This window comes from Hirundo rustica, chromosome 25 (assembly GCF_015227805.2).
Source record: "Hirundo rustica isolate bHirRus1 chromosome 25, bHirRus1.pri.v3, whole genome shotgun sequence".
NCBI lineage: Eukaryota > Metazoa > Chordata > Aves > Passeriformes > Hirundinidae > Hirundo > Hirundo rustica.
Genome location: NC_053474.1, coordinates 4,096,809 through 4,121,455, shown reverse-complemented (window position 1 = coordinate 4,121,455; position 24,647 = coordinate 4,096,809). Strand labels below are relative to the sequence as shown.

Below are 24,647 nucleotides of genomic sequence, written 5' to 3'. Positions count from 1 at the left end.
GTGTTGCTAATGAAGGGGGATCTCAGGGTTGCTCTTTGTTGAAGAAGTAAATCCTTAACTTCTTCATCTTTCCACCCTCCAGCAGCCTATGCTGACCTCTGTGGTTCCTTGCAGGGTGTTTTCTCCAGCCAAGCATGAAAATAGTGATTTTAGGCAGTGTCTGCCACCTAAATTTCTCTGAAAGCAGTGGGTATTTTCGGTGCTGAGGTTCCAGGGCTTGCTCCATCTGAGATGCTTCCCACTGAACGTGCCCTGCACTGCTGGAGTTATTGGCTTGTTGGGCTTGACTTGACAGGCAGGGCTCATCTATTTCTCCTTAAGCAAATAGAGGGTGAGGGATGCTGAAGCCAGTAAATCCAACTAATTAGCTGTGTAAATTAAAGCTGGGGAGCAGGCGCTGAGCTGCAGCCTGTGCCTGGTTCGTGGTTAGAGGCACCACAAATCTGCATCGCCGCCTGCCAGAATGCCTGAAGCTGAACAGACATTTTTTCTGCTAAACTGTAATCATTTTACATGGAAAATCGTCCCTTGTGTATCTCTTGGGAGTGGGATGGGTGCTGCCAGGTGCAGTTAACAGGCTGGTCTGTTGGGTGGGCGCTGCAGCAGCGGGGATTTTGTCCTGCTGGAGCTTTGGGAAACATCACATCCAGTATGGGCTAAATCCGTGCACTATTAGGGCTCTGCCACTAAATTGTTTCTCCATTTATTAATTTCAGCACAAGTCACCTGGGAAATAGGCCCAAACTGCTGTTGTCATTTATTTGCCTCTTGCTAGGTGAAGTGGCAAAGCATGGCCAAGTTCTGCACAGGGCTGAAGCCTTTGGGATGCTGGAAGTGCATAGTGGGGATGATCCTTGTTTTCCCAACACTTTAGGATTTTTCAGTGAAATTACTGATAAATTATAGAGCAAATTCTCTGGACTCCCCTCCCAAAGAAGCGACAATTGAACTGAGCAGAAGTTAATGTGAGCAACTTGCCAGCCAGTGGTCATTTCCTGATATCCTACAGAGCCATCTTTCCCCCAGCCACGGGTTTATGTTAAACTGAAAGTGGATTGGGGTAAAAATCATGAGAACAGGCGAACTAGACCATGTCAGGAGGACTCCCCAAATCCCTGCTCCTCCCAGTCCAGTGCCCTAGGATCAAGTTTATAATTTCAGAATCATTTCCTTCTGCAGCAGTTTGCCTTTTGCCTTCACAGAGCTCAATTCTGTTTGGAAGAAGCGACAGGATCCTCCTCCCATCCCCAAGCCCTGCCACGGGTGGGCTGAAAGGGAACAAGGAAGGAAAATGGACTGAATTCAGTGAGTGCATCCAGAGGATATTGAGTTGCAGGATCATTTGTGTCAGAAGAATCACACAGCTTGATGGCACAGGGATTTCATTGTCCCTAAATCATCCCAGATATGGTAATACCATACCCAGGGACTAATATTGCTGACTATAATTCCTGAGAAATGGCACCTTCTGCAGTTGGTGGAGATGAAATGGAGTTTGAGTTAAACTCTCACAATTTACAGTGAGCCCATCATTTGTAAGAGATGGGAAGGAGATGGCACAGGGGGAGCTGTGGTTGAGTAAAGTTGATTGAGGCTAATAAAGATCTTTAGTAAGTTGGCTTTAGAAGATTTCTGATGTGAAAGACTGGGCTTTTTAAAGACCCTTTATTAAAACATCTTGTATTTTTTTTTTCTTTTTGGCATTTTAACCGTCTCCTTACAAAGGGAGCCAGAAAAATCTATGCTGGATTTTTTTTTTGCTGGATCTATGTTTCTACAGGAGTAGAAACATTCAGGGAAAACTTCCTAGATGTGAGACTTTTTAAAATGCATTAAAGCTTCCAAACAAAAACTCTTCATTGCCTTAGGTACAACAAACCAGGCTGGAGAAAGTGCTTGGAGAATGTAGAAGGAGCAGTCCCAGGGTGGCTGCAGGTGGCTCAGGTGTAGGTACCATAATTCTCTGCATTTTGCTGGACACATAAACCCAAATGAAATTTCTACTTTTCCCCTTCTAAAGAGATTTGATAGTAGACTTAATTTTTTTCTCAGTTATCCCACTGAGGTTACTTTTGGATTTTGAACAAATTTCCCTGCAGGCAGCAGCTCTCCCCTGCTCTCCAGTTTGTTGGTTGCTGTGCAGAGGTGGGTGTATGTGGCAGTCTCCTCTTGGAGAGGAGTTACTATTAGATTACTATTAGTCTGGTTCCACTGGATTACTATTTTAGCATTGCTCACACAGATTTTGTTTGCTTTTATTCTAATGAAGTGGTGTCTTGGTGCTTGATGGAATTCAGTCTTACCTCAGCACGTGAGCTGAGCATTCCTGTATTAGGGGCTCTGAGTTTAGCCCGAGGACTGATTGTAAACTTGAGCAATTAAATCAGCTTTTCTCATCATTTCCTTCTAACTGGAGGTAATAGCAGAGGTGGTTCCTGTGCTGGGGGTGTTTGGTGGATGGGTTTTGTTGGCCTGCAGCCTGGTTGGAGGTGCCCAGGTTTCCCTGCCATACCATGATCCAATTAACTTCCGTGCTGCCAAGCCCCACAGAGAAAAATTCCCTTGATACTGAATTAATTGCTCTTGCAAAAAATATCCATGATTTCAGAGGCGAGCTGGATCTGAGGCTCGTTGGCAGGGGAAGGTCGGATTTGGCAGCCTCCCGGTGCCTCCTTGCCGCGGCCCGGTGGACGCAGGGATTTGTGCGGGGCTGTTTAGCTCATTAACACGCTGTGATTAACAGCCTGTTCCTTCCCTTCGCCACACGGTGGTACCAGGAAACACGGAATGGGGCTCGGAGGCCAACAAGTGGCAGGTAGCTCCAAAGGCAGCTCCGCAAACCTGGGGAGGCTGGAGCCCGGGTTATCGCAGCCTAATGAGCGTTACTCGCCTCTAGAAAGCAGAAGTAGCGCTGCCCCAGCAACCTCCATCCTCTGCCACCTTCAGAGATCGGTGTTAGACAAGCTCCACTCACCCGAGCAGTGTGAGCCCCCTCTGAGCCTCTCTTTCCAGTTTTTCTTATGATTTTACTCGAAATCCAGTCTGAGTGCTCAATTCCTCATGGGTTTACAAGCATAGCTGACATTGCAAAGGAATTTATCCGTGTTATATCAAGCCTTTGAACTTAGGCTTCCCATATTCTATTTTAAGAATCACTGGACCATCCCTTTTCCTCCTCAGGCCATTATTGCAGCTGCTGTGGCACATGTCCTAAAAGTTTGAGCCTAAAACTAGAGCTGTCACTCTCTATCTCATCTGTCCTCAGCTTGGGAAGGAATACTTTATCCTAAATTCATATTTAAATAGATAGTCTATAAGCCTGATCTCTTTTAGGCTTGGTGGCACAAACTACTTATATCAGACTTGCTGAATCTTTAACCTGAGATCACAGAAGAAATGGTCATGTTCAAAGAAATAATACTTGAGTTATTGAAAAGTTTCCTGTGCTTTTCGTGATATTTAATTTTGCTTTTGTATTCCAGTATTTGAGCATGTGCTTCTGCTCTACAAGCCAAATCTAGGAAATTGAGTTGTAGCATCTGTGCTAATCTCCTTAAAAGTCTAACCACAGTGATTTTCTGATGCTGCAAAACTCTGGCCTCGCTTTGCCAGCCAGCAACTTCTACCTGCATTGTATTAAAGACTCCCAGAATGATATCCTGTGACCAGCGCTGTGCTGAAGCAATGCCACCAGTCGCTGGTTTCCCTTCACCTTTCCCATTCCCAAAAGCCTTAGTGGTTGGGTTATCTCCTTCTAGCACATGCTTTCCATGTTTATCTTTTCCAAGGACGGTGTTGAAAGCTGGGAAGGAAGTGGCTGCTTCCCAGAGCTGGCAAGATTGCAGGGAAAGCACTTGACACCCTCATGACACTTCCGTGAAATGGATGCAAAACGGAAAGATGAGCTCCTGGAAAGCCAAACTCATTCTTCTTACTCAGTTCCCTGCTTGGGGCAGGGACTTATGCATTTATTGAGGTGAGGATTTATTGGATAAAGTGGGCAAAACTCCACCCAGCATTATAAGGAAAAAGCAGAAGGCAGAGATTTCCAGTCACAAGTGTAAATGCTGTGGCAGGAAGATAGAGCAAACATTGAAGCCAAGTGTTTCAGGGACACCTGAGTGTGCCGAAAAACACTCCTATTTTATTCATGTCTCCATTGAACAGGACCTGTCACCATGCCCTGGTAGCTGTAGATAACAAACCTGCAGTGATTGTTCTGTGATCAGGGAAATGAGCAGGCCAGGGTTCCACCCATTTGCAGCCAATTGTTGGGAGCTTGGTTTAGTGATTAACTTAGTGAGTGAACAACTTCCAGCAACAAAGCAGGGATGAGCCAGCCTTCAGCTTCTGAGTTATGTTTGGGGAGGAAAGGCCAGGCTGGACGGGGCTGGGAGCAACCTGGGACAGTGGAAGGTGTTCCTGCCCATGGCAGGGGGTGAATGAGATGAGCTTTGAGATCCCTCCCCATCCAAACCTGGAATTCTATGGAATTCTAGGATTCTATGGAAACAGCAGTCTGGTTTGGCCCAAACTGGGCATGCTGATAAACCCTTCCCTCCTGCCCCTGGAGGAGGTCGGGCTGGCAGCCCCCGCTGCTGGGACTGACGTGTGCTGGCCCCAGCTACGTGATATCCTATCCTGTGAGCCTGCCCTGCACACAGGAGCAAACAGATTGTTCAAGATAAACCTCCCCAATGTCAGCCCAAGGTCCTTGTCACATGCTGCGTGCCCGGAACTGGGGCTGAGCGTTCCCAGCGCCGTGCACCGGAGTGCTGGGAAGTGCAGAGGTTTGGTTTTAAACTCAGATTCCTTGGGCTCCTGCCGGCGAGGGGAAACAGGGTCTGAGCAGGTGGTGTTGCACAAGCAGACAGAGGTGAGGACAGAGCTGTGGCTTCCTCGTGTTGCTGAGCAGCTCTCCAGTAGTTCCCGTGCTCCGCTGCCTTGTGCAATTCCCTGTGCAGTGCCGGGCTCTCCTCACCAGAGGGAATCGTTCTGCAGCCCCACCTCTCCCACTCGCGGGTTCTGCAAGTTTCTGACATTTAGTCACAGCCCCCCCATCTTACACTGGGAGGAAAAATCACTTTAGTTTCCCCCTGGCTGGTGCATGAGGGGTAACACACACTCTGTGTGGCCTGGTTTGCCTTGTTCTTGAGCTGCTTTGCTTTCCACCTTAACCCTTCCACTTCACTGAAAAATTAATTTCTAAGACCGTAGTGCTGATATTTAAACCCATTTGGTTTTGTCTGAGTAGTGATGATATTTAAAGCCATACCTCTATCTTCCTCTTCTGAAAGCTTCTGCAGGTGATCTTGTAGAAGGGACATTTATCTGGTGGTAATTGACTCCCATATTAACTTCCAACTGGCAACAGCTGCCAAAAAACTGTTTTCCATCTCCGTTAATCAATAGTGCCTTTCAACAAGTATCTGGGGTTGCAGAGTGTTAACAGCTAATAGCACTATGATTCTTACCCTATTTTAAGGACTGTAGCGTATCTCAGAGCCCTTTTATCTAATAGAAGAGTTTTGAGTTAAATAATGTTTCATCTGATGTTATTTATTATCTCTTTCTGACACACTCACCCTTTCTCTATCCTATCTTGTGCTGGGCCAGTACCACTGGACATTTATCTCCAAAATTATGTCAGTGGCTACTTAGGTTGAGGGGGAAAATGATTCTGTGCAGATTGTAAATAGAAAAAGGAGTAGGCAGGTCTGGCCAGCAATTTCTGACCCCGGGTTGGGAGGAAAGGGTGAAAGGAGTTGTTTCCTGCCATGCAAGTCCCAGTTTTGCTGTCACTGAAGTCCGTGGCAAATCCACACCACTTTCCAGGGCTGGAGCTGTTTAAACTGCCCCCTGCCTCTGGCCAAGTCTTTCTTGGCATAAAAGAACATCCTCTGAAGCTTTTATCTATCTACCCATTGGGTGGCAAAATACCTGACTAATCAAGTTGTTACTTTGCAAATTACTGTTACTCAGTGTCTGGGGATGTACAGGACAGCGAAGCAGAGGCAAGGGAGAGGGGATGTTCTTGAATTCTGAACTTGGGCTACATTTCTTGATAAAAGATCTTTAGTCCTAAGTGGCAAAACATCACCTTCTGAGCAACACTACCCTCCCCTCTGCACCATGACAGAGGAAAGGCACAGCCACAGCAAAACAAAGAGGTGGCTTCCATCACAAAAGTGCCCACAAAGTTTAGAGGAAGAAAGATAAAAGTCAGTTCTTGGTTTTGTTGCTAGGAATTATCTTTTCTGAGCAGTTCCACCGTATGGCAGTGAAATGAGAGCAGCGCACAAGAATTAGGCACGTGGATTTGTAGCCTGCTAATGGAAAACCCTTTGGGCTGAGCTTGGAGTGCCACTGAAAAATGATTCTGCAAGAGGATTTTTCTAATGGAGGATCAAGTGTGTCCTCCCTCATCAGCAGAGGTGTGAGGACTCCTGGTTAAGCTCCCAGAAATGCACACAGCCTCTCCTCAGAGAGCCAGAAAAGGCCCAGCTGGACAGTCCTGATACTTGCTCATGAAGGAAAGAGCAATTTAATAGTCAAGAAGCAAAGTACCAGCCTTGCATTTCTGGCCCATTTTGTGTGTGCTATAAGATATGCAATGCTACAAAAATCCCAGAGCCTCTCTACGTCCAGAGTCTGTTTATTTGGAGGGGTTTTGGGATGTTGATGAGGGACAGATAGATTTTCTTTTTCCAGGGAATCAAGTTTCTGTCATCACTGAACCTGTTGTGCCTTTTGTTCAGTTCCCAACAAGAGACCCATTGAGCACTCTTTGGATGTATCTCCTACCTGGCCTTGAAGCCAACTGAGTCATCCCTGTGCTCTGCACTGCCTGCAGCACTTAGAAAATACAGAAACAACTGTTATTAGAAGAGACGTGTTTCTCTCACCCTAAATGATAAAGGCACCTCTTTTCCCTACCTCTCCAAAAATTTGTGCTTGTGTTATGCCTTCCTACCTGATACAATCAGTGATTAGGCCAAAATATTCCTGGCTAGGATAATTTCCTGTATTTGAGAAGTTTATTTTTATGGTTATTTTGGGATGTAACTTTTCAAGGCTGGATGTGTGCAGTGGTCTCTATTTAGTAAGGGGACTGAGAAGTGAAACGCTGCCAGTCATATATTGATCTGAAATCAGAAAGTAAGTTTGGGGTCCCCCTAAGGAAAATAGATTTCCGTGGTGTTTGGGCTTCTCATCAGGATTTCTCAAATTTGCTTCCAATTCTAAAATGGTTTCTTCATTTTTTTCTGTGGAATGATGGCATCCCAAACTCCAGAACGGGGTAATTAGGAGCAGGTATCTGTGTGTGCCTCCTGCGAAACAGGACCAGACTTGTTCAGCTGCAGGATGTCAGCTCGAGACCGCAAACACTGGAATGACATTTTTCTCTCCCTGGAGCTGGGATTCTGTTGAAATGGGCTTTTGTTTTCCCCTCCCCTGTCTGGAGAAAGTGGGACCTGTGTGCTCTGGAAGCAGCACAAAACAGAGGGTGTCTTTTTGTATCCTCTTAAAAGCTCCATCATTTGTTTACAAGTTCTTAAACCTAAAAGAACCATAAACCCTGACTGTACTTAGTGCTGTGTTTACTCAGGTTTCTCCCTCCTGGGGGACAGTGCAAACAGCCCTGGCAGCTTCACTTCTGTTTACAGTTTCTGATAGTTTTCTCTTTCATGTTTTCACTCCCTCACATAGCCCTACACTGCAATAAGCTACAAACATAGCTCATTAAAGACAAAATTTGATGGATAACTTGCTCTAAATAACTTCCCACCAGGGCTGCAAACCTGTTCTAAAAATTAAATTAAAAAAGAAAAAGAGAGGAAATGCTTTTATTTTACATGGGGCTTTGAAAAAGCCTTTTTTTCTGGTAGAAAAATTAATTCTTTACAAAAGAAATTCTTCCCTGTGAGGGTGGTGAGGCCCTGGCACAGGGTGCCCAGAGCAGCTGTGGTTGCCTCTGGAATCCCTGGCAGTGTCCAAGGCCAGGCTGGACGGGGCTGGGAGCAGCCTGGGACAGTGGGAGGTGTCCCTGCCCATGGAGTTGGATGTGCTTTAATGTCCCTTCCAACCCCAAAAATTCCGTGATTCCGGGTGTAGTTTGAGCTGTGATCTCTCGGTTTTTATGGGCAGAGCTGGTCCCTGGAGCCTGCAGAGCCCTGCTGGGGTGCATGTGCTGAGCACAGGGAGCACGCGCAGATCCCAAATCTTCAGCAGTTCCTCGGGAATCCAAAAGGATGGACGGGCAGTGAAACAGCTCCTCTGAGCTCCCAGGAAATAGCCAAAGGTTAGGACAGAACCACGTGGAATTCGGCAAAGCATTATCGGCCCCGCATAGTTTGAATACCAGAAACCCGAGTCACCTCCCACTCTCCCCTCAGATGCTGTGAGATGTGTGGGTTTGAAACAAATGTTTTTCTCCTTCTGTTCGGGTGTCAAGGGCTGTGTCCTGCGCAGGAGCCGGGCCGGCACTCGTTTATTTGCATCCAGGAAAGGGAAGGTAACTGATACAGGAGACGGGCAGCGATTGTATCCATGACAACCGGCAGATATGGCCTCGCTGCCTCCCAGCTCCTTCCTTCCCCAGCGCCTTCCCGGGGCACATCCCGGCTCAGACGGGTCCCTCGGCTCCAGTTCAGTATTCCTGAAAGAAAGGTGCAAAAGCCACAAATTAAGCACATTTCCTGGAGCCAACAGCTCAATCAATTCTGCAGCAGAAATCCCCGGCTTGAGCTGCGTGTGCTTCACCGAGGGGAGATCCGGGTGCAGGGACGGTGTGGTTTTACAGAAATACCGCACAGGAGCAGGGTGGGCCTGGCAGACTGAGAGTCTGTGGAGTCAGCAGGCAAAATGCAGTTTATTCTGCCAAAAAACAAAGGGTTTAGATGTGCCGGACACCTTCAGAAATGCATCTGAGCTGAGCAAGGGAACGTGGTGCTCACCTGCACGGGAATGTCGGCAGAGCTTGGAGGTGTTTGCTCCGTGGATGAGCCTCTGTCTACACAATCCCTGTGCAGGGAACAGGAACTGCCTGGGCTGTGCTTCCCTGAGAGCTCTGCATCCCGCTGCCTGCTGCTCTGCAATTCCTGCATTCCGACCACTGCCTGGACCTGCCTTGGAAAACGCTGGCATTTGAAGCAGCTGCAATCGCACCCAGTGTGGAGGAACAGAAAGAAATCTGTCAGAAAAGCAAAAAGCTCTTAAAGGCAGCCAGTTTTTCTCATTTCCAGGGCTCCTGCTTTATGTCTTCAACATGGTTTGTAGCACGCTAAGGAAAAACGTTCCTGGGATCAAAACAAGGTGATCCATCATCTCTTCCTCCATAGAGGCAAAACAAAGCAGAAGAGGCAAAGAAATGAGATGGTGAATGGAGAGCCAGGGATTAGAAGACAGGACGTGGAGTCCAAGTTCTGCCCTGAAACTGAAAACCTGACTCAGTTTCCCTGTGAGGACAACAAAGAGCTCTGGATCTGATTGGTCAATATTTAAAGTACAAAGAGGGTTGCTGCAAGCTCTAACTAATTGACTGTTTTAGCAAATTAGACAAGTCTGTAAATTGTAGGTGATATTTGGGACTCAGCTTTGCAAGATCTTGTGCCTGTGAGCTTTTTTGCATTTCCTTGTATGTGTAAAAGCAGCATCACACAAAGCAGGCAGGGGGTGCGATGCCCACGGATTCAGGAAAAAAGAATGGATGCAGTGAGCCACGGGAGCACTGGGTTACTGTGTGGTCATGGGGAGAATCACCTGGCCAGCTTTTGGAACTGTGAGTCAAAATCTGGTAGTGATGATCCAGATCAGTCTCCATCTGCTCTGGAAGTGCTTTGGGGATGTCCTGGTTTTGGCTGGGATAGAGTTAATTTTCTCTTAACTGGCTTAACAAATGTTGTCAGCCTCTCTGCAAAGGAAAAATGTTACTCAGCCAGCCAGCTGCAGAGGCAAAAATATCTACAACTGTTTTTGAGGAGGATTTGATGGTTTTAAAACCAAACTAAACCCGCAGCATTTTGAATTTTCAGCAAATGCAGCGCTGACAAAGGATCCAGCTGATCCTGAGTCTCTGTTTACCACAGCAGCAGCTCTTCCCAGCCTGCAACTGTCTCAGAAAAATGCCAGGCTATATGTTTTAATCACTGTATTTAGCCATGACAGTCACCCAAACAGCAGATTTTGCTTTTTGCACCCTGCTTCCAGGATCAAGGATGCTTTTTATAGCTGTTCTTTGACTGGAAATAAATCCTGGGGGACACCACTGCCTCGTTTCTCTTACACTGACATCCTACCCTGAACTCAGCAGCAATCTCCTGCGGCACATTCCACCTTCTGTTCATCCAGCTAGGATTCAGCATTCCCTGGTGCAGGAGTGGAGGGAAGGTCAGCCTGAGAACACCTTCCATCAGCAGAGAGACAGCTTCTCTTGGAGCTGGCGATGGAGAGGCAGGAGCATTGTCCCCCAGCACCACTGTGGTGTCACCACAACTCTCTCTGGGCTGTTACGGTACTTTTGAGATACTGTAGAGCAAAATCCTCTCCTTGAACTAAAGCAGCTGCAGACATACAGAGAATAATCACACACAAGTCATTTGTGGTCTCCCCAAAGTCTTTAATTTGCTGCTTGCTAAAAGGAGTGGACAGGATAATCTGGCAGTTTTATTTAGGTGAAGCTTCATTATTTCTGTCTTTGTCCTGGGGCGGCCTGTCTGTTCTCTGTTATGAAATGTGATGGGTTTCCTGCAACAGACCTGCCAGGGATGGAAGCAGCAGCATTTCTGTCTCCATACTCTGCATAGGCCTTGTTCTGGATATTGCCCATGAACCTTTTACTGTGGCATTAAAGAAAGCTTGATTTTCTACTATAACCTTTCAACACTTCAAAAGTTATTTATTTGTAACTTAAAAAATAATCGGTTGCAATAACAGTTGCGATTTGAGAATGAGAAATTTCCCTGGAGCTCATGATCAGCCTGAGATCCTCTCTCAGCTGCCCCAGGTTCCTGCTCAGTGCCTGATCCTGCCTCACTTCCATGGATAACCCTCTGGAAGTACCACCCAGAAGTGTCTCATTCTCCTTCTGAAAAGAAGCAGGGAGCACTGTCCCACACTCACCTCCCTCTGCATTCCTGCAGAGCAGAGGGAAAGGGAGAAGGGTGTGGGAAACTGAGGAAGGAGGTAAATGGGATCAAGGCATTGACATCACAGGTAAAGCAGGTTGCAGCAGCTGGAGGATGGAGCCTGGCACTCCGTGTTCCAGGCAATGAGGGGACATTAGGGGTGGCTTTGGAGCTGAATGAATAACCCTCCACAAGATCTGCTCCAACTTGCTCCAGCAGCAAGTGCCATGAGTTTAATTGGCTCTAACAGGACCACAGTCAGTACAGCTGAACGGATTTGTGTTATTTAATGCCTTCACCTGGGGCTCCAATGCTCGTGGCACAGATGGGGCTCCGGGCACAGGGCTGTGACAGTGATTCCCAGCTCAAACAGCCACCCTGGGAATTTTTTACACTCCATTCCCCCATGAGCAGAAAAGATGACAGCTCTATCCTAAATCACAAGCAGGTCCTGGTGATGACTCACAGAGCAGCTTCACGTGCTGTGGAGATTAACTGGAATTTTTCAAAGCACTGAGCTCTGCCCCAGTTTGGATTTTTCAGAGTTTGCTGCCCACTCAGAGCAGGTAAAGAGCCCATGGCTGTAACCTGGGACACCTGCCCTCAGAATGTTCAGTCCCAGCTCTGCAGGCTGCCACTCAGGCTCGTTAAATATTTCCAGCCACACCTCAATGAAGTCAACCCTTAGTGATGCATCATTTAAAAAGATTTAGTTTATTTTTTTTTTATTTTATAACAAGTAGTTTTATAATGAAACATGAAAATGTGGTGCATTGAGGTTTGGAAAAATGTGAGTAGAAGAAAACTTCTTCCTATTTGAGAACCTGATAGGTGAGAATAGCCAGGAATTCTGAACACCCATTTTTAAGGTGAATGTGTTATTTAACCCCATTTTTTAGGGAATTCCAGGAGCACTGCAGGAGGTGATGGGCAGTGATTCATGGCACATCTCAAACCTGGAATCCGGATTTCCTGGTGGAGTTTCCTGAGTTCAGCAGCCATCTGAGCCGTGTCACCATGTTTATCCTCACCACATCTCCTGGCGCAGCCATGCAGATTGTGCACACAGGGAAACAGCTGGACACTCCCAGAGGAAAAATCTTCCCAAGGCACAGAAGAGTAGGGCTCAGTGTCATGGATTTGTGAGTAAGTTTCAGGTGTTCGTGGTGCTGTGAGGATTGTGCAGAGCCAATCCTCACAAGGGGTGGAATGGCTGGGGTTGGAAGAGATTTTTAAAGACCATCTTGTCCTGCAATGGGCAGGGATATCTCTCACTGGCTCAGCCATGGCTGCCCCTGGGAGAGGCTCCCAAGTCCCCCAGAACAGGGATTTATCTCCTGGTGCATCCAGGCATCACTTCCCAAGGTTTCAGCCTGCCAGCAAAAATCATCTGGGCTGTCGCAGGCATGGTGTGGCCACAGGCCCAGGGCAGTGCCTGTTCCCTGTGCTGGCACTGCTGAGGCCCCTCAAACTGGGGGGTCAGAGACACTGAGGCACCGAGGGTGTCCAGAGAAGAGGACGGAGCTGAGGAAGGGGCTGGAGCCCCAGGAGAGGCTGAGGGAACTGGGAAAGGGGATCAGCCTGGAGAAAAAGGAGGCTCAGGGGGAATTTCTGGCTCGGCACAACTCCTTGACAGGAGGGGACAGCCGGGGATCGGGCTCTGCTCCCAGGGAACAGGATGAGAGGAAACGGCTTCAGGCTGCCTTGGGGGAGGTTTAGGCTGGATATTGGGAAATATTTCTTCACCAAAAGGGTGGTCAGACAGTGAAACACGCTGCCCAGATTGAGTCACCGTCCCTCGAGGGATTTAAAAGCCGTGCGGATATGGCACTTGGCGACACAGGTTAGCGGTGGCCTCGGGCCAGTGCTGGGGGAGCAGCTGGACTCGATGCTCTCGGGGGGGAGCTTTTCCAACCCCAACGATTCCACGCTCCCATCCCCGCCCGCAGCCGCCGCTCTCCGGGCTGGGTTTGCCGGATGCTCCGGGCGGAGGATCCCCGCAGCCCCTCCCCGGTGCCTCCCGCCCGCCCCCCGCCCCGCCCCGGCCCGGCCCGGAGCCGGTGGGTGCCCAGCCCGGCGGCGCTCGGAGCCAGCCCGGCGCGGGCACCCGCCGGCAGCGATGCCGCTCGCCCAGCTGCCCGAGCCCTGGCCCGACATGGAGCTGGTGCATCTGGACACGGAGGTGAGCGGGCACGGCCGGGGGGGGCTCCGGGGCGGGGGGCGCCGCCGAACAAAGGAGCGCCCGGCGGGACCCCGCGGAGCGGCGGCCGCGGTGCCGCCCGCCCCGAGCCGCTCCCCGCGGCGGGGGAGCGCGGCCGCCGGAGCCCTGCGCTGTCGGGGCCGCTCCGGCACCGCTCCGGCGCCGCTCCGGGGCTCGGTGTGCGCGCCCGGGGCTGTGGTCGGGGCACCGGCGGCTGCAGGGCTCGCTGCTGCTCCTGCGGGCTGTGATCGTTCGGGGAGTGCAGGCAGCGCTCCCAGACCTCCCGGGCGCAGAGGAAAGCGGACCCGGCTGAAGGCCCAGGGAATAAAGGTCTCAGTTTTGGGGGTTTCTCCCTCACCCTCCCAGCGCCGTCTTCTCGCACAGGCCTGCGCCGCCAACTCCAATCACTGCTCCCGTGTCACTTTGCTGGACGTCTGCTCTTCCCTCCCACTCGGCTCTTTTCCTCCTCATTAAGACCCCCAAGCCAGATGTGCAGGATGGAGCTCATCCCCTGCCCACATCTGCAGGCTGGCACCACAGCCATTTCCGATGGAGGGGACAGCTTGCAGCAGTTGTCACCCACGGCAGAGCAGCCGGCTGAGGCACTGTGCTCCGGCACTCTTCAGTTAAACATCTTCTCACTCCAACTGGAACCAGCAGCTCTCCTGGAGAAACCAGAGGGGAGGTGGGGACTTTGTCCCAGGTGTTTCACTGACCTTGGTGCTTTCCTGTGGCTCTGTCTGGATTCGATGGTGTCACACTCTATTAACATACCTGGGGATGTCTCCGTGGCTAATTGGTCAGGTTTGCTCATTCCTGATTAAAGTTGCCTCTGCAGAGGTCTGTGCTTTGTGCGGGGCAGCGTTTCACCCCCGCTGCAGGGACAGCAGGGGAGGCACTGGCCACTCAAGGTGAGGCTTCCTAATTTTCCTCAGCCAGCTATGGCACAGCTTCTCCTGGAGTCCCCCTTGAGGTGGGGAGGCTCTGCCTGGGCCAAATGCCTGGCACGAAGGTGCGGTGGGTGAAGAGCCTCTGCTCTGAAACATCGCTGGAGCCATGAGGAGGAGTTTGTGCTCCAAGCCCGGAGAGTAGGGAAGTCCTGCGGCGATTCCCAAATCGTATCATGTGCCCAGAGCCAGGCCGTAGGTTACCGCTGGGAGACAGGGCTTTTTATTTGAGGTTCCTTCCTCCCTAAGAAGGGAGATGCCTGAAGAGCCAGAAAACGCCACTCGACCCATAATGGGAGGAAATTAATGCCGGTGCCCGGGGCGGTGGAAGCCGCGGGCGAGGCTTCATTCAGCGCCTAATCCCGGCTGTCCCAGGTGCCGGGCGGGCGCTGTGTCAGCGCCACGGGATCGCTTCCGAGCGGAAATGGCCCGGGGGGTCCGGGCTCTTCGTCAGCCCGGGTCAGCTGCGGGCTCAGGGCAGCGGCGGGGACTGGTTTCCTCATTGCATTAGGAGCGGGTGTGTTAATGGTAAACTGAAACCGGAGGGAGCCTCTGGCTCTCCCCTCACCCCGTCTCACCTTGGCCACAGCTCGGGGTCAGAGTCAGGCGCCACGTGCAGGTGGGATTTCAGCGGATCAGGATTTATGAGTCTCAGGATCTCAAGTGAGACTTAGCAATTTACCTCCCTTTGGTTTAAAAGTACACACTCTTAATTACAGCGGGGAAAATAATTCAGGTGTACTTCACCTCTACACCTGGGTCAGACGTTAGAGAGTTCCCTGAGGTCCAGCAGCGGAGCGGGAACGGGGCTTGGGAGGAGTTTTGCACTTTTGAGGCTAAAATCGCCAAGGGCAGGGGCCCAAGGGGGAAGTTTTCACCACTCCTGGGAGAGGTGGCACCACTGAGAAAGCAAGGAGACATTTCTGGAACACCGGTTACGTAAATTGCCCTGGGATCGCTGCCATCCAGGTTAGAAACCGGCTTCCTCCGACCTTTGCTTTCTGAGTCATGGAGCAGAGGTGCTGTCACCGCGCTGGTGCAGGCATCAGTCCTATTGTTGAGGGATTTAGGGTTTTTCCACTGTGTTCCGGGAGAATTGGCTGTGTGGTGCCCCTTGTCCCGGCCCACCAGCGCTCAGCCATGCCAGGGAAATGCGTGGGAGTGGGTGGCACTGGGAATTTGAACTGCTCCCTGCCAGGAGCTGAGTCCCTCTGTCCTGGAGGCTGAGCTTTATAATCATTTCTCCTGCTTCCTTCACCCTTGCCACTCTCTCTTCCGCTTATACTATTCTAATATTGCTTATATAGCAGAAAAACATGGCTGGGGCAGAGTACAAACACTAGAGAATGGAGTTGAATGACACAGAAATCCTTCCCTGTGAGGGTGGTGAGGCCCTGGCACAGGGTGCCCAGAGAAGCTGTGGCTGCCCCTGGATCCCTGGCAGTGTCCAAGGCCAGGCTGGACAGGGCTTGGAGCAGCCTGGGACAGTGGAACGTGTCCCTGCCCATGGCAGAGGGAATGAGATGGGCTTTAAGGTCCTTTCCATCACAAACCATCCCATGTTTCTTTGATTCCATGACTTCATCCCCATAGTGATGGATCTGTCATCAGGGCTCCACATTCATGACACAAACCTACAACAATGCAACTGACGTGGGATTACGCCAAACTCCACCACTTCAAGCTAATTATTTTTGCCTGTATATGTGTATCACCCTTTATTGAGCAGGAGCTACTCATGAATATCTCTTTTCTCAAGCATGGTAGCTTGAGCTGTGCAAACTACCATTAAGAGACAAGGGAGACAGCTGAGTGGCTGTCATCTCTGATGTGCCTTGTGCAGAGACTCCTCTGTTTGGGCTACCAGAGTTCCTTTGGAGATCTCTATTTTTGTGGAATTATTTCTTTTCTCTGAACTGCAATAGGCAAGATCCATAAATTCCACTCAATGGTAATAATTTAAACATGGCTTGTCAAACTAGGAGGAGCTCTGGGATAAAGGGCTTCTTCCCTTGCTCCTTCCTTGAGTGTTTCATGGCTCATCAGAGTTGGGTGAAAGAGCATCTCTGGGTACCTGGGGCACCTCAAAAGTGACTGCTCAAAAGCCAAGGATGCAGGAATAGCAGCAGGCAGCTTTTGCAGGCAGAGCTGTCGATAACCCAGGATGACTTGAACTGGTGGTGTAACCACAGAGCAGGACTGGGCATCGTCCCCACGGTCCTGCCAGGATGCTCCTCGTCCTGGTTTCACATCAGAGCACACTGGCCTGGTCTGGAAATTGCTCCCTGTGCTGTGGATTATGCAGAATTAGAAGGATTTAAAGCGCAAGATGTCCTAAGATAAATATCTCCCAAGTTCAGCCAGGCTGGCAGTTGCGTAACCGAGTGCACTTGTTTTCCAGGATACTTTTCTTCGTGCTGTTAAGGAAACTCACCCTGCCTGTGCTCAGGAGGGTTTTGTGTCACCTCTGGGGCAGTTGGAGCGGTCAGTGCAGAGGTGCCCTGGCTGCTGGGCTGCTGCTCCACGTGCCCATCAGATTAGCTCTGTAATCCCCGTTTCTGCTCACCCTGGAGCAGGGCAGCTGCAAGGACAGGCTGTGGGCTCCCGGTGAGGCTCATGTTCCTGCCTCATCAGTAGCCCAAGCCCTGCTCTGACACAGCCTGGATGAGCTCCTCACTGCCCTGGGCACCCCAGGAGGAGCTGTGCCTCCCTCCTGCAGCAGACGTTGGCTGGTTGCTGCAGGAGGGAGAGCTTGGGAGTTCTCTCAGAGCAGGACATTTGGGAGGCTCCTTTGCAGCCCCAGAGTGCTGTAAGAGGGCAGGGCAGAAATAAAGCATTTTAAAGAGGTAAATGTCAGCCCAAGAAACCCACAAACTGTTTCAGCTCTGCTTGTGACGTGCTGAATGGCCATATTTTATCTCGGGAGGTGATGAGTCTGGAGCTGTGTTTCCATCTGGAACATTTACAAATGGCCCTCCAATTCCATATGAGGGAACAAGGACTGGTTTTGCTCTGGGGTAGAAGGAGAGCACTTGGCTCTAAACACTGCAATTCTCTGCTCACACATCTGACTTACGTCAGCCTGAGAATGCAACCGTTTCATCAAGAGTTTCATCCCTCTAAGACCTGCATGCCCAGGAAACCTCCCTGGCATGGACACTGCACTCTTTCTTCCCCATTCCTTCCATCCTGGGTAGGAGGGGTTGCTGTCAGCAGCAGGAGGACAAGTTTTCCTCGGAGCAGGGAGCTGATAAAACTCAGCCCTTGAAAGCCTGGTGGCTCTGGAGGTATCACCCGGTGTCTCCCAGCTCACCCTTGAAGGTGAGGGGTTGGACACCCCCTGCATCCAGTCACCTCTCTCCTGACACGTGCCTTGTGGATCTGCTCTCCAGATCAAGAGCCAAGCTCTGCTTCCCTCTGTCCAACCCAGAAATTCTGCTTCTTAAGCTGTTTGAGAGAAAATCAGCCCTCCCCGAGCTGTGGTTTGGATTAGCAGCCAGTTATGAGTTGTGGATGGGTGACAGCTGAGCCAGTAAACATCAGCCTGTTCCAAGTGTGGTTATCTCGAGTGCTGTGTCTCCCCCTGCGTTGTGGGGGCTGTTCATAAACACAAATTCTTACTTCACTGCTCGGTTGTTCTCTGTGCTAATGGCACCGGGAACTCCGTGTAAACGCCTGGGCAGCGTTCCTCTGGGAGAACTCGGTGTGCTGCTGCGGCTTTTTTCAGTCGTTGGCTGAAACTGCTTCAGAATTTAAAGTTAAGCTGGGACTAAGGTGAGTTGTGGAGCTCAGATGGAGTCCACAGAGATGTAAATATTGCAGTATGGTGGAGTCCTGAGGAAGAAGTCAGGTTGATCATGTCAGTGGATCCTTGCTGCTCCAGAGAAGGAGTTGGCTTTGTTTCTGTCAGTTCCTGAAAGGCTCTAGAACCCAGTCATTCCACTGAGGATCTGAGGCTCGAATCCATTGGCATTGCAACTCTTCACTTGGCCCATAACTTCTGAAAAGGAGGGAATAAACTGCCCTTGTACTTTCAGAAGAGGAGAGGAATGCCATGATTTTTGGAGCCTGAGACTGCAGTGCAAACAGATGTCAAAGCAAAGTCTTCTTGCCCTTGTTTTTCTCCACAGTCTGCAGAAAACCTCCTGTACGTGCTTATCCTGCTCTGAGTATCTGTGTCTCAATGAAATCCCACCCATTTTTGCTCCCCTGGCCTCCCCAGGCGGTGCCGGTGCCGTGCTGAACCTGATCCCTTCTCGGTTCAGCGCCCGGGGTGACACCTGGCTGGTGCCACCGCAGCTGGTTCAGGTCACCTGCTGTGACTTTGTGCCGAGCTGGACCTGGAGCCGGGCGGGCGGGGCAGATTTCCTGCGGGTATCACCGCGAGAGGGTAATAAATAACTGATAAAAGCTCCGATTAAAGCCGATGTCACGGTGCAGTGGTTGTTAACTCTTCCTGTACTGGCTGGTGCTGTTTGCCCCACGAGCACTATTGGGTGGATGAGAAGCCCGAATTTCATTTGGGGGAAGCGTGGAGAGGCTCTCTGGGCAAGAGACTTCCTATTAAACAAGAGTCTGGTGTATGGGGAAGCGTTCAACCATCTTGTACCATGCCCAGAGTGCCACCCTGCCCACGGGAGGGGCTCCCAAAGCCACCAGCTTTTGTGAGGGATGTGAGGAACAATCCCGTGCCTAGCATGTGCTAACAGCAGGTTCTCTTCCTTTGCAGAACGGGCAGGCAGCTCCAGAAGAAGGTGGGAATCCTCCATCCAAGGTAAAAAATGCCCCGGGGTTACGTCTGCAAGTCCCTGTGAGCGTGGGGGGTGTGAGCTGACTCGGGAGCGGGATGGGGATGGTTATTTTTAAACCCTGCAAAGCTGCTGCGCTGTAAATCTGCAGGAGTGCATGTGGGAGTGCGAGGGGCTGCAGACGGGGAAGAGGAAAGATAACCCCCTGTCTTCCTGTCCCTTTGGTCATCCAAACATGCCTGGAAGGTTTTCCAGAGGGCCACCTCGGTCCAGCACACAGGAGCTGGAGTGGAGGCTGTAGCCAAGGGCGAGAAGTGAGAACCCCTGGGTGTTTCGGTGCTGTGTTTATGCCTTTCTCTGTGGTGTGATCTTGCCAGCTGGGATGAGAAGTACAAGAGTATTTGATGGTTTTGGCACAGCTGCCCTTGCTGAGAGTCTGGTATCTGTTTATTCTCTTGCCTTGGTGGGGCTGGGAGAAGCTCCACTTCTGCCAAGTTGCCCTCTGCATCCCCACTAGCATCAGCTGGGAATGACAGAAGGAACCGAGCTGCTGTCTCCCGTGTTTTGGGTGGGGCTCTGAACCTGCTAATCCTTCTTGAGACACCTAAAACTCACCCTGCTCCACACATGAGCAGCGTGGTGTGGAAGGACTTGATTTTTCTGCTGTGAGCCCTCCGCGGGGACAAAACCAGCACGGTGCTGTCACCGTGGGTATTTCCTGAATGTGCCCATTCCTGTCCTGCACTCAGCGCAGAGCAGAAGAGCCACGTCAGTACCGCGAAATCAGAATCCCTTCAGGATTTCCTTTCCTCATCCAGCCGTGCTCTGACCGTGGAGAACGACACAACACACTGGATTTGTCCTGGGCAACCTTCCCGAGCGAGTTGTCAAGAGCTCTGTGCCCTCAGCAGGGGCCCTGTGGCAGCTCCCCTCTCTGAATCATCGGCCCTGCCGAAGGCTCTGGGGGCTTGTTGGGTTGTTTGTCCAGCTGGTTATGTTGTATTTTTAGCAAAAGATATTTAAACCTAAACCCCAGTGGTCTACATTTTAGCCAGTGTTCTTCCCTGGGATGTTTGTGGATTTCTAGCAGTGCCAGTTCATCTCTCCTACCTGTCCTGCCTCTCTGTCCCACTCTGGAGCTGGCCTGGCACTTCTTCAGTGCCTTGCAAGGAAATCTTTGGGTCAGTGAATTCAGGTCAATGAAATTTGCACTTCCCTCCCCTGAGAACAGTGGGTTTATGACTCTTCACTGTGCCTGCATCTCTGGCATGGGAAAAAACGGAATTTGTGTCCTCTGGTTGGATTCCAGCTGGGTTTCTAAGGTTTGAGACTTTGCCCCTTTCATCTTCAAACACTTGGCTAAACTGCCCTTCCCTAAATGAGGCTGATGGATGTTGCTTTAAAAATCATTCAGGATTTTTTTCTCTTTGAAGGACATCCCTGAGACAAACCTCAGCTGATTCCATCTGTAGGTGCCATTCCACAGAAGGGTCATGAGGCAGAAGCCAAAAAGCACTTGAGGTTCCCTTTGCTGCTCTGTGGGGCGTGGATGTGCAGTCCAAGCTGGAGCAGGGCAGTGGGCAAGTTCTCCAACATCCCAGAGCAGGGAAGCCACAAGAGCCCTGTGCTGCTGCAGGTGTCCTGTTTTCCACTTTTCTGAGGCCCTGTGGCCAAAATGCCTGTGAGCAGTGTCTGACAATCCCATTTTGGGTAACTTTTGAGCACCCAAAGCTCTGCTGCGCGCTCCTGAAATAACCTCGCTGGCGTTTTCCAAGTTTGTACAAGGTATGTTTGCTACCAGCACAAATTAAATCTCTCCTGTAAACACATACCTTCAACTTGAGGGCAAGCTCTGCCCTGAGTTGCTGCAGATGGGGGAACAGGGAGCACCCAGAATATCTGTGTGTTTCAGTTCTTTCTCTGGTTAGACATCAGCAGCAGCTCCTGGCGCTGGCTCTCCCTCCGGCAGGAGAAGCAAGTGGCCGTCACCGTCCGAGGTGACTATTGTCACATTGAAGGCTGCTCAGGCTCCCTCCCACTCCCTTCTGTGCCGTGTGTGGAGAGCTGCAAGGGGAAGCTCCAGGTTCGTGCTATCCTTTTGCAGCTCATTCTGTGATCTCTGCTAAAAATAACCTGAAGCGGCGGCAGCGGCGATTACTCAACGCCCCCGCGGCAGCCCTGTCCCTCCGCGGCCCTGGCAGCAGGATGCTGCCAAAGCACAGTCCTCGTGGGCCTGGGCCATAACCAAAGGCTCTCTGAAAAGGAGGGAATCCGAGAGTTCCCCAAAAGACTCGGGAAGTTGATGGAGCGCGATTGTCGCCGTCTCACCTGGAACACGAGGATGTGGTCACTGCAGAGTTAGCAAGGGGATGTTTTGGGCCAGGCTGGCCCTGGTCTGGTGATTTCTTGCTGCTTTTGTAGGTCCAGCTCAGCTTCCTACCAAGGACAGCTGGTGCATTTCGTAACCTCTTGTGTTTCCTACCTTTCAAGAACAGTTGTGGTGCACAAGTCCCTGCAGGCCCCATTCCTCACGGTGTTTACCTTGGGAATGTCGGCAAGATCCTTGTGCTGGGGAAGAGTCCGTGTCCACAGGGGATGGGATGAGGCTGTGTTTTGAATTTGTACTGAAGACAGGGTTAATCATGGCCACATCCTTAGCACCAAGCTGCTGATCCAATGCAGGACAGGTACAAAGGTGGATTTTTTTTCCTTATCCTCTTTGGTGGTGGTGGTTAGAAGCCTCTCAGGGTACAGAACCTCATTCTCTCCCGTTTTCTCCAAATTTTGATTGCCAGGTTGGGTGGAACTGGTCCTTGTTCAGCTGGGAAACAACAACTGAACTCAGTGGAAGAATGGAACCTCTCATAATTGGGGTTTTTCAGGCTGCTCTGCAGCCAGCCTGGCTGAGGGGTGAGCCTGTGCTCCCTGAAGGTGCCAAGCGTGAGGAATTACACATGGAAGTACAACACCCAATTAGTGAAATCACTTCATCATGAAAAGCAGAGGAGTGGAACTGCAGTGCTGAGCGTGCCCACACTCTCTCTGGGGAGCGGGCTGAGGGTGCTGATCAGCTTGTTCTGGGGTGATAATCACAGAGCACAGCGAGAGCTGGGGAAGGCAAGGACTGAGCTCTCCCAGCTCTGCACCATAAAAGGGACCTTTGAGACTGGAGCGAGGGCTGTGCCCTCCACAGACACCAGGCAGGAGGTGCTCCAGGCTGAGCCTGGCTGTGGCAGTGCAGGAGAGGGAGAGATGAGGCTTTTCCCCAGATCTGTGGAGCTCCTGTTGGCTTATCCTGACCAGGTAAAGCTTGCAGGCAGGCGCTTCCCTGCAGTATCTTGCAAGGGCGTGAAGGAACCCTGGGCAGGGACAACACCTTCCACCACCCCAGGCTGCTCCAAGCCCCATCCAGCCTGGCCTGTGTGTGTCCAGTGAGGGCCCAGGTGAGGGAGGGCTCTCGGGCCAGCACTGCCCTTGAGCTCCAGGCCGAGAGCAGGACAAGGGCCCACCTCCAGTGCTGTGATCCTGGTCAGTGCTGGACACCACTAATCACAGCCTCTTAACGTGAAGGGTTTCAAAACAAACAAGTGAGTGCTCTGCTCTGTGCGTGTTTGCACAGCTGCTGCTGGTTCCTCCAGGATCTGGAGAGCTGTGCAGCTGTGGGAAGAGGCAGGTACCTCAGCAAATCCCTTCTCAGCCCACTGCCCCTCTCCTGTGGCTCGCAGCCAGCGGTGTTCTGGCCAGACTGGTCCCCGTGGCTGGGCAGGATGTAGGAGCAGAGCATCTCCAGTGTGCTGTGGTGCTGCCTGGAAATTTCACTGACGCTGCAGGGACTGGGCAGCAGCTGTGGCCACTCTCAATGTTTGGCTTTTCCAGCCTGTCACTGGTAAAGCCCTGAGTTCAAACTGGCTGCTCTGCCTTGTCAGCTGAAGGAATCGAGTGGGTTTGTTGCTCCAGCAGTGCCTGACAGCTGCCTGGCCTGTTCCTGGCAGAGCCTTTGCTCTGTGTCCTTGGCAGGGCTGGGCTATGGCAAACAGCAGCTTCTGAGCTCTTAAAAAACACAAATAAATGCCTGTTTGAGGAGCAGAGTCTCTGATGAGCTGCAGACTCTAATGAATAATTGAAGAGGGGTCAGTTTACAGGACTTGCACACGAGGAATGTAGCGGAGTCTGCTCCAGCAGCCCTCCCACATGGTCCCCGACCCATCCAAATCGCTCCGGTTTCTTCTCTGCCATTTCCATCCCCTGGTGAGTTCGTAGAAGCTGCCTCATGTTCTGTCTCCAGAAAGCCTCTTTTATTGAAGGGAAAAAAACCCTGAAAATCTGTTACTGTGTGTTGTCCTTGTAGGGGACAGTGGTGAGGGCTGGCACTGCAGAGCACCCCATTTGATTTTTTAAGGGGCCAGAGTGGGTTTGGGTCACTGGGTCATCCACCCCAGGAGCTGGGAGCATCCCTGGCTGGCCAAGATGCTGATTGGGATTCTCTCTGCACACACAGACAAATCTGCCTGAAGCTCCTGTGGCTTTATTTGGAAGTGAAGCCTGGTTTTGACGTGAGCAGTAAATTCCTTCCATAGCTCCAGGTGAAGCTGCAAAAGCTGTTTTCCCTTTGGTTGCACTGTGCTGCCTGCCAGGGCTGCCACGGGGTGGGGACCATCCAGGGAGGGGAGTCCCGGCTATCCAAGAATTCCTGCTTTGCCTGCAGCCCTTTTCCTTCTCCCTTAGGAAATCCCCTCTGTGCGTGCCTGGGGCAGCCTGGGAGCAGTGGGAGCAGAGGCATTGCAACAGCTCCTGCTGATCTCATTGCAGCTCTGAGGCAAGGAAGGGTTTCCCAACTGCAGCTGAACTCCAGGTCCTTCCCTTGCCAGTCCTGGAGAGCGCAGCTGGGAAACGTCACCCCTTTGGGTAGGGAAAAGGAGGGTGTTTATCCCTGTTTGTGCTCGGAGCCTCGGTGTGGGCAGAGCTGCTTTGGGAAAGCCGAGCGGGCTGAGGACACTCTGTGCTCCTGAGATGTGGCTGAACTGATCCCCTCTCTGACTGGATTTTACTGGACAGCCCGGGCTGGCCTGGACGTGGATTGGGAATGTGCCATGACTGCTGTCACAGGGGGAGGTGATGGCTCTGCACCAGCACTGGGGTCAGTGGTCATCTCTGGGATCCAGGAGGGGACCCCTGGGGTCTCCACAGGGACAGAGAGAGGAGAAAAGAGCTCCTTAAAAATAGCATCTGAGGGGAACAGGACAAAACACAGTATTCCCAGTGTGAGGGGTGGCTGCAATCCCTGTGGTGTGATGTTTGGGAAGGGGATGGATGTGATCTCCACGTTTGGGGAGAGGATGGATGTGACCTCCGTGTTTGGGGAGGGGATGGATGTGACCTCCATGTTTGGGAAGGGGATGGATGTGATCTCCATGTTTGGGGAGGGGATGGATGTGATCTCCACGTTTGGGAAGGGGATGGATGTGACCTCCGTGTTTGGGGAGGGGATGGATGTGATCTCCACGTTTGGGAAGGGGATGGATGTGATCTCCACGTTTGGGGAGGGGATGGATGTGATCTCCACGTTTGGGGAGGGGATGGATGTGACCTCCGTGTTTGGGGAGGGGATGGATGTGACCTCCGTGTT

At 51.3% G+C, this 24,647-nt stretch overlaps 1 protein-coding gene across 2 annotated transcripts in view; it reads left to right on the top strand.

Moving 5' to 3' along the window:
• Positions 1 to 13,178: 13,178 nt before the first annotated feature.
• RPS6KA1 (ribosomal protein S6 kinase A1) overlaps positions 13,179 to 24,647 on the top strand; it is a 31,925-nt gene continuing 20,456 nt past the window's right edge. For both annotated transcript variants that reach the window (XM_040086275.2, XM_040086274.2), the window contains exons 1-2: positions 13,179 to 13,308; positions 19,003 to 19,047. In XM_040086275.2, the coding sequence (XP_039942209.1) occupies positions 13,246 to 13,308; positions 19,003 to 19,047 (108 nt within the window). In that variant the 5' untranslated portion in view covers positions 13,179 to 13,245. The remainder of the gene's footprint in view (positions 13,309 to 19,002; positions 19,048 to 24,647) is intronic.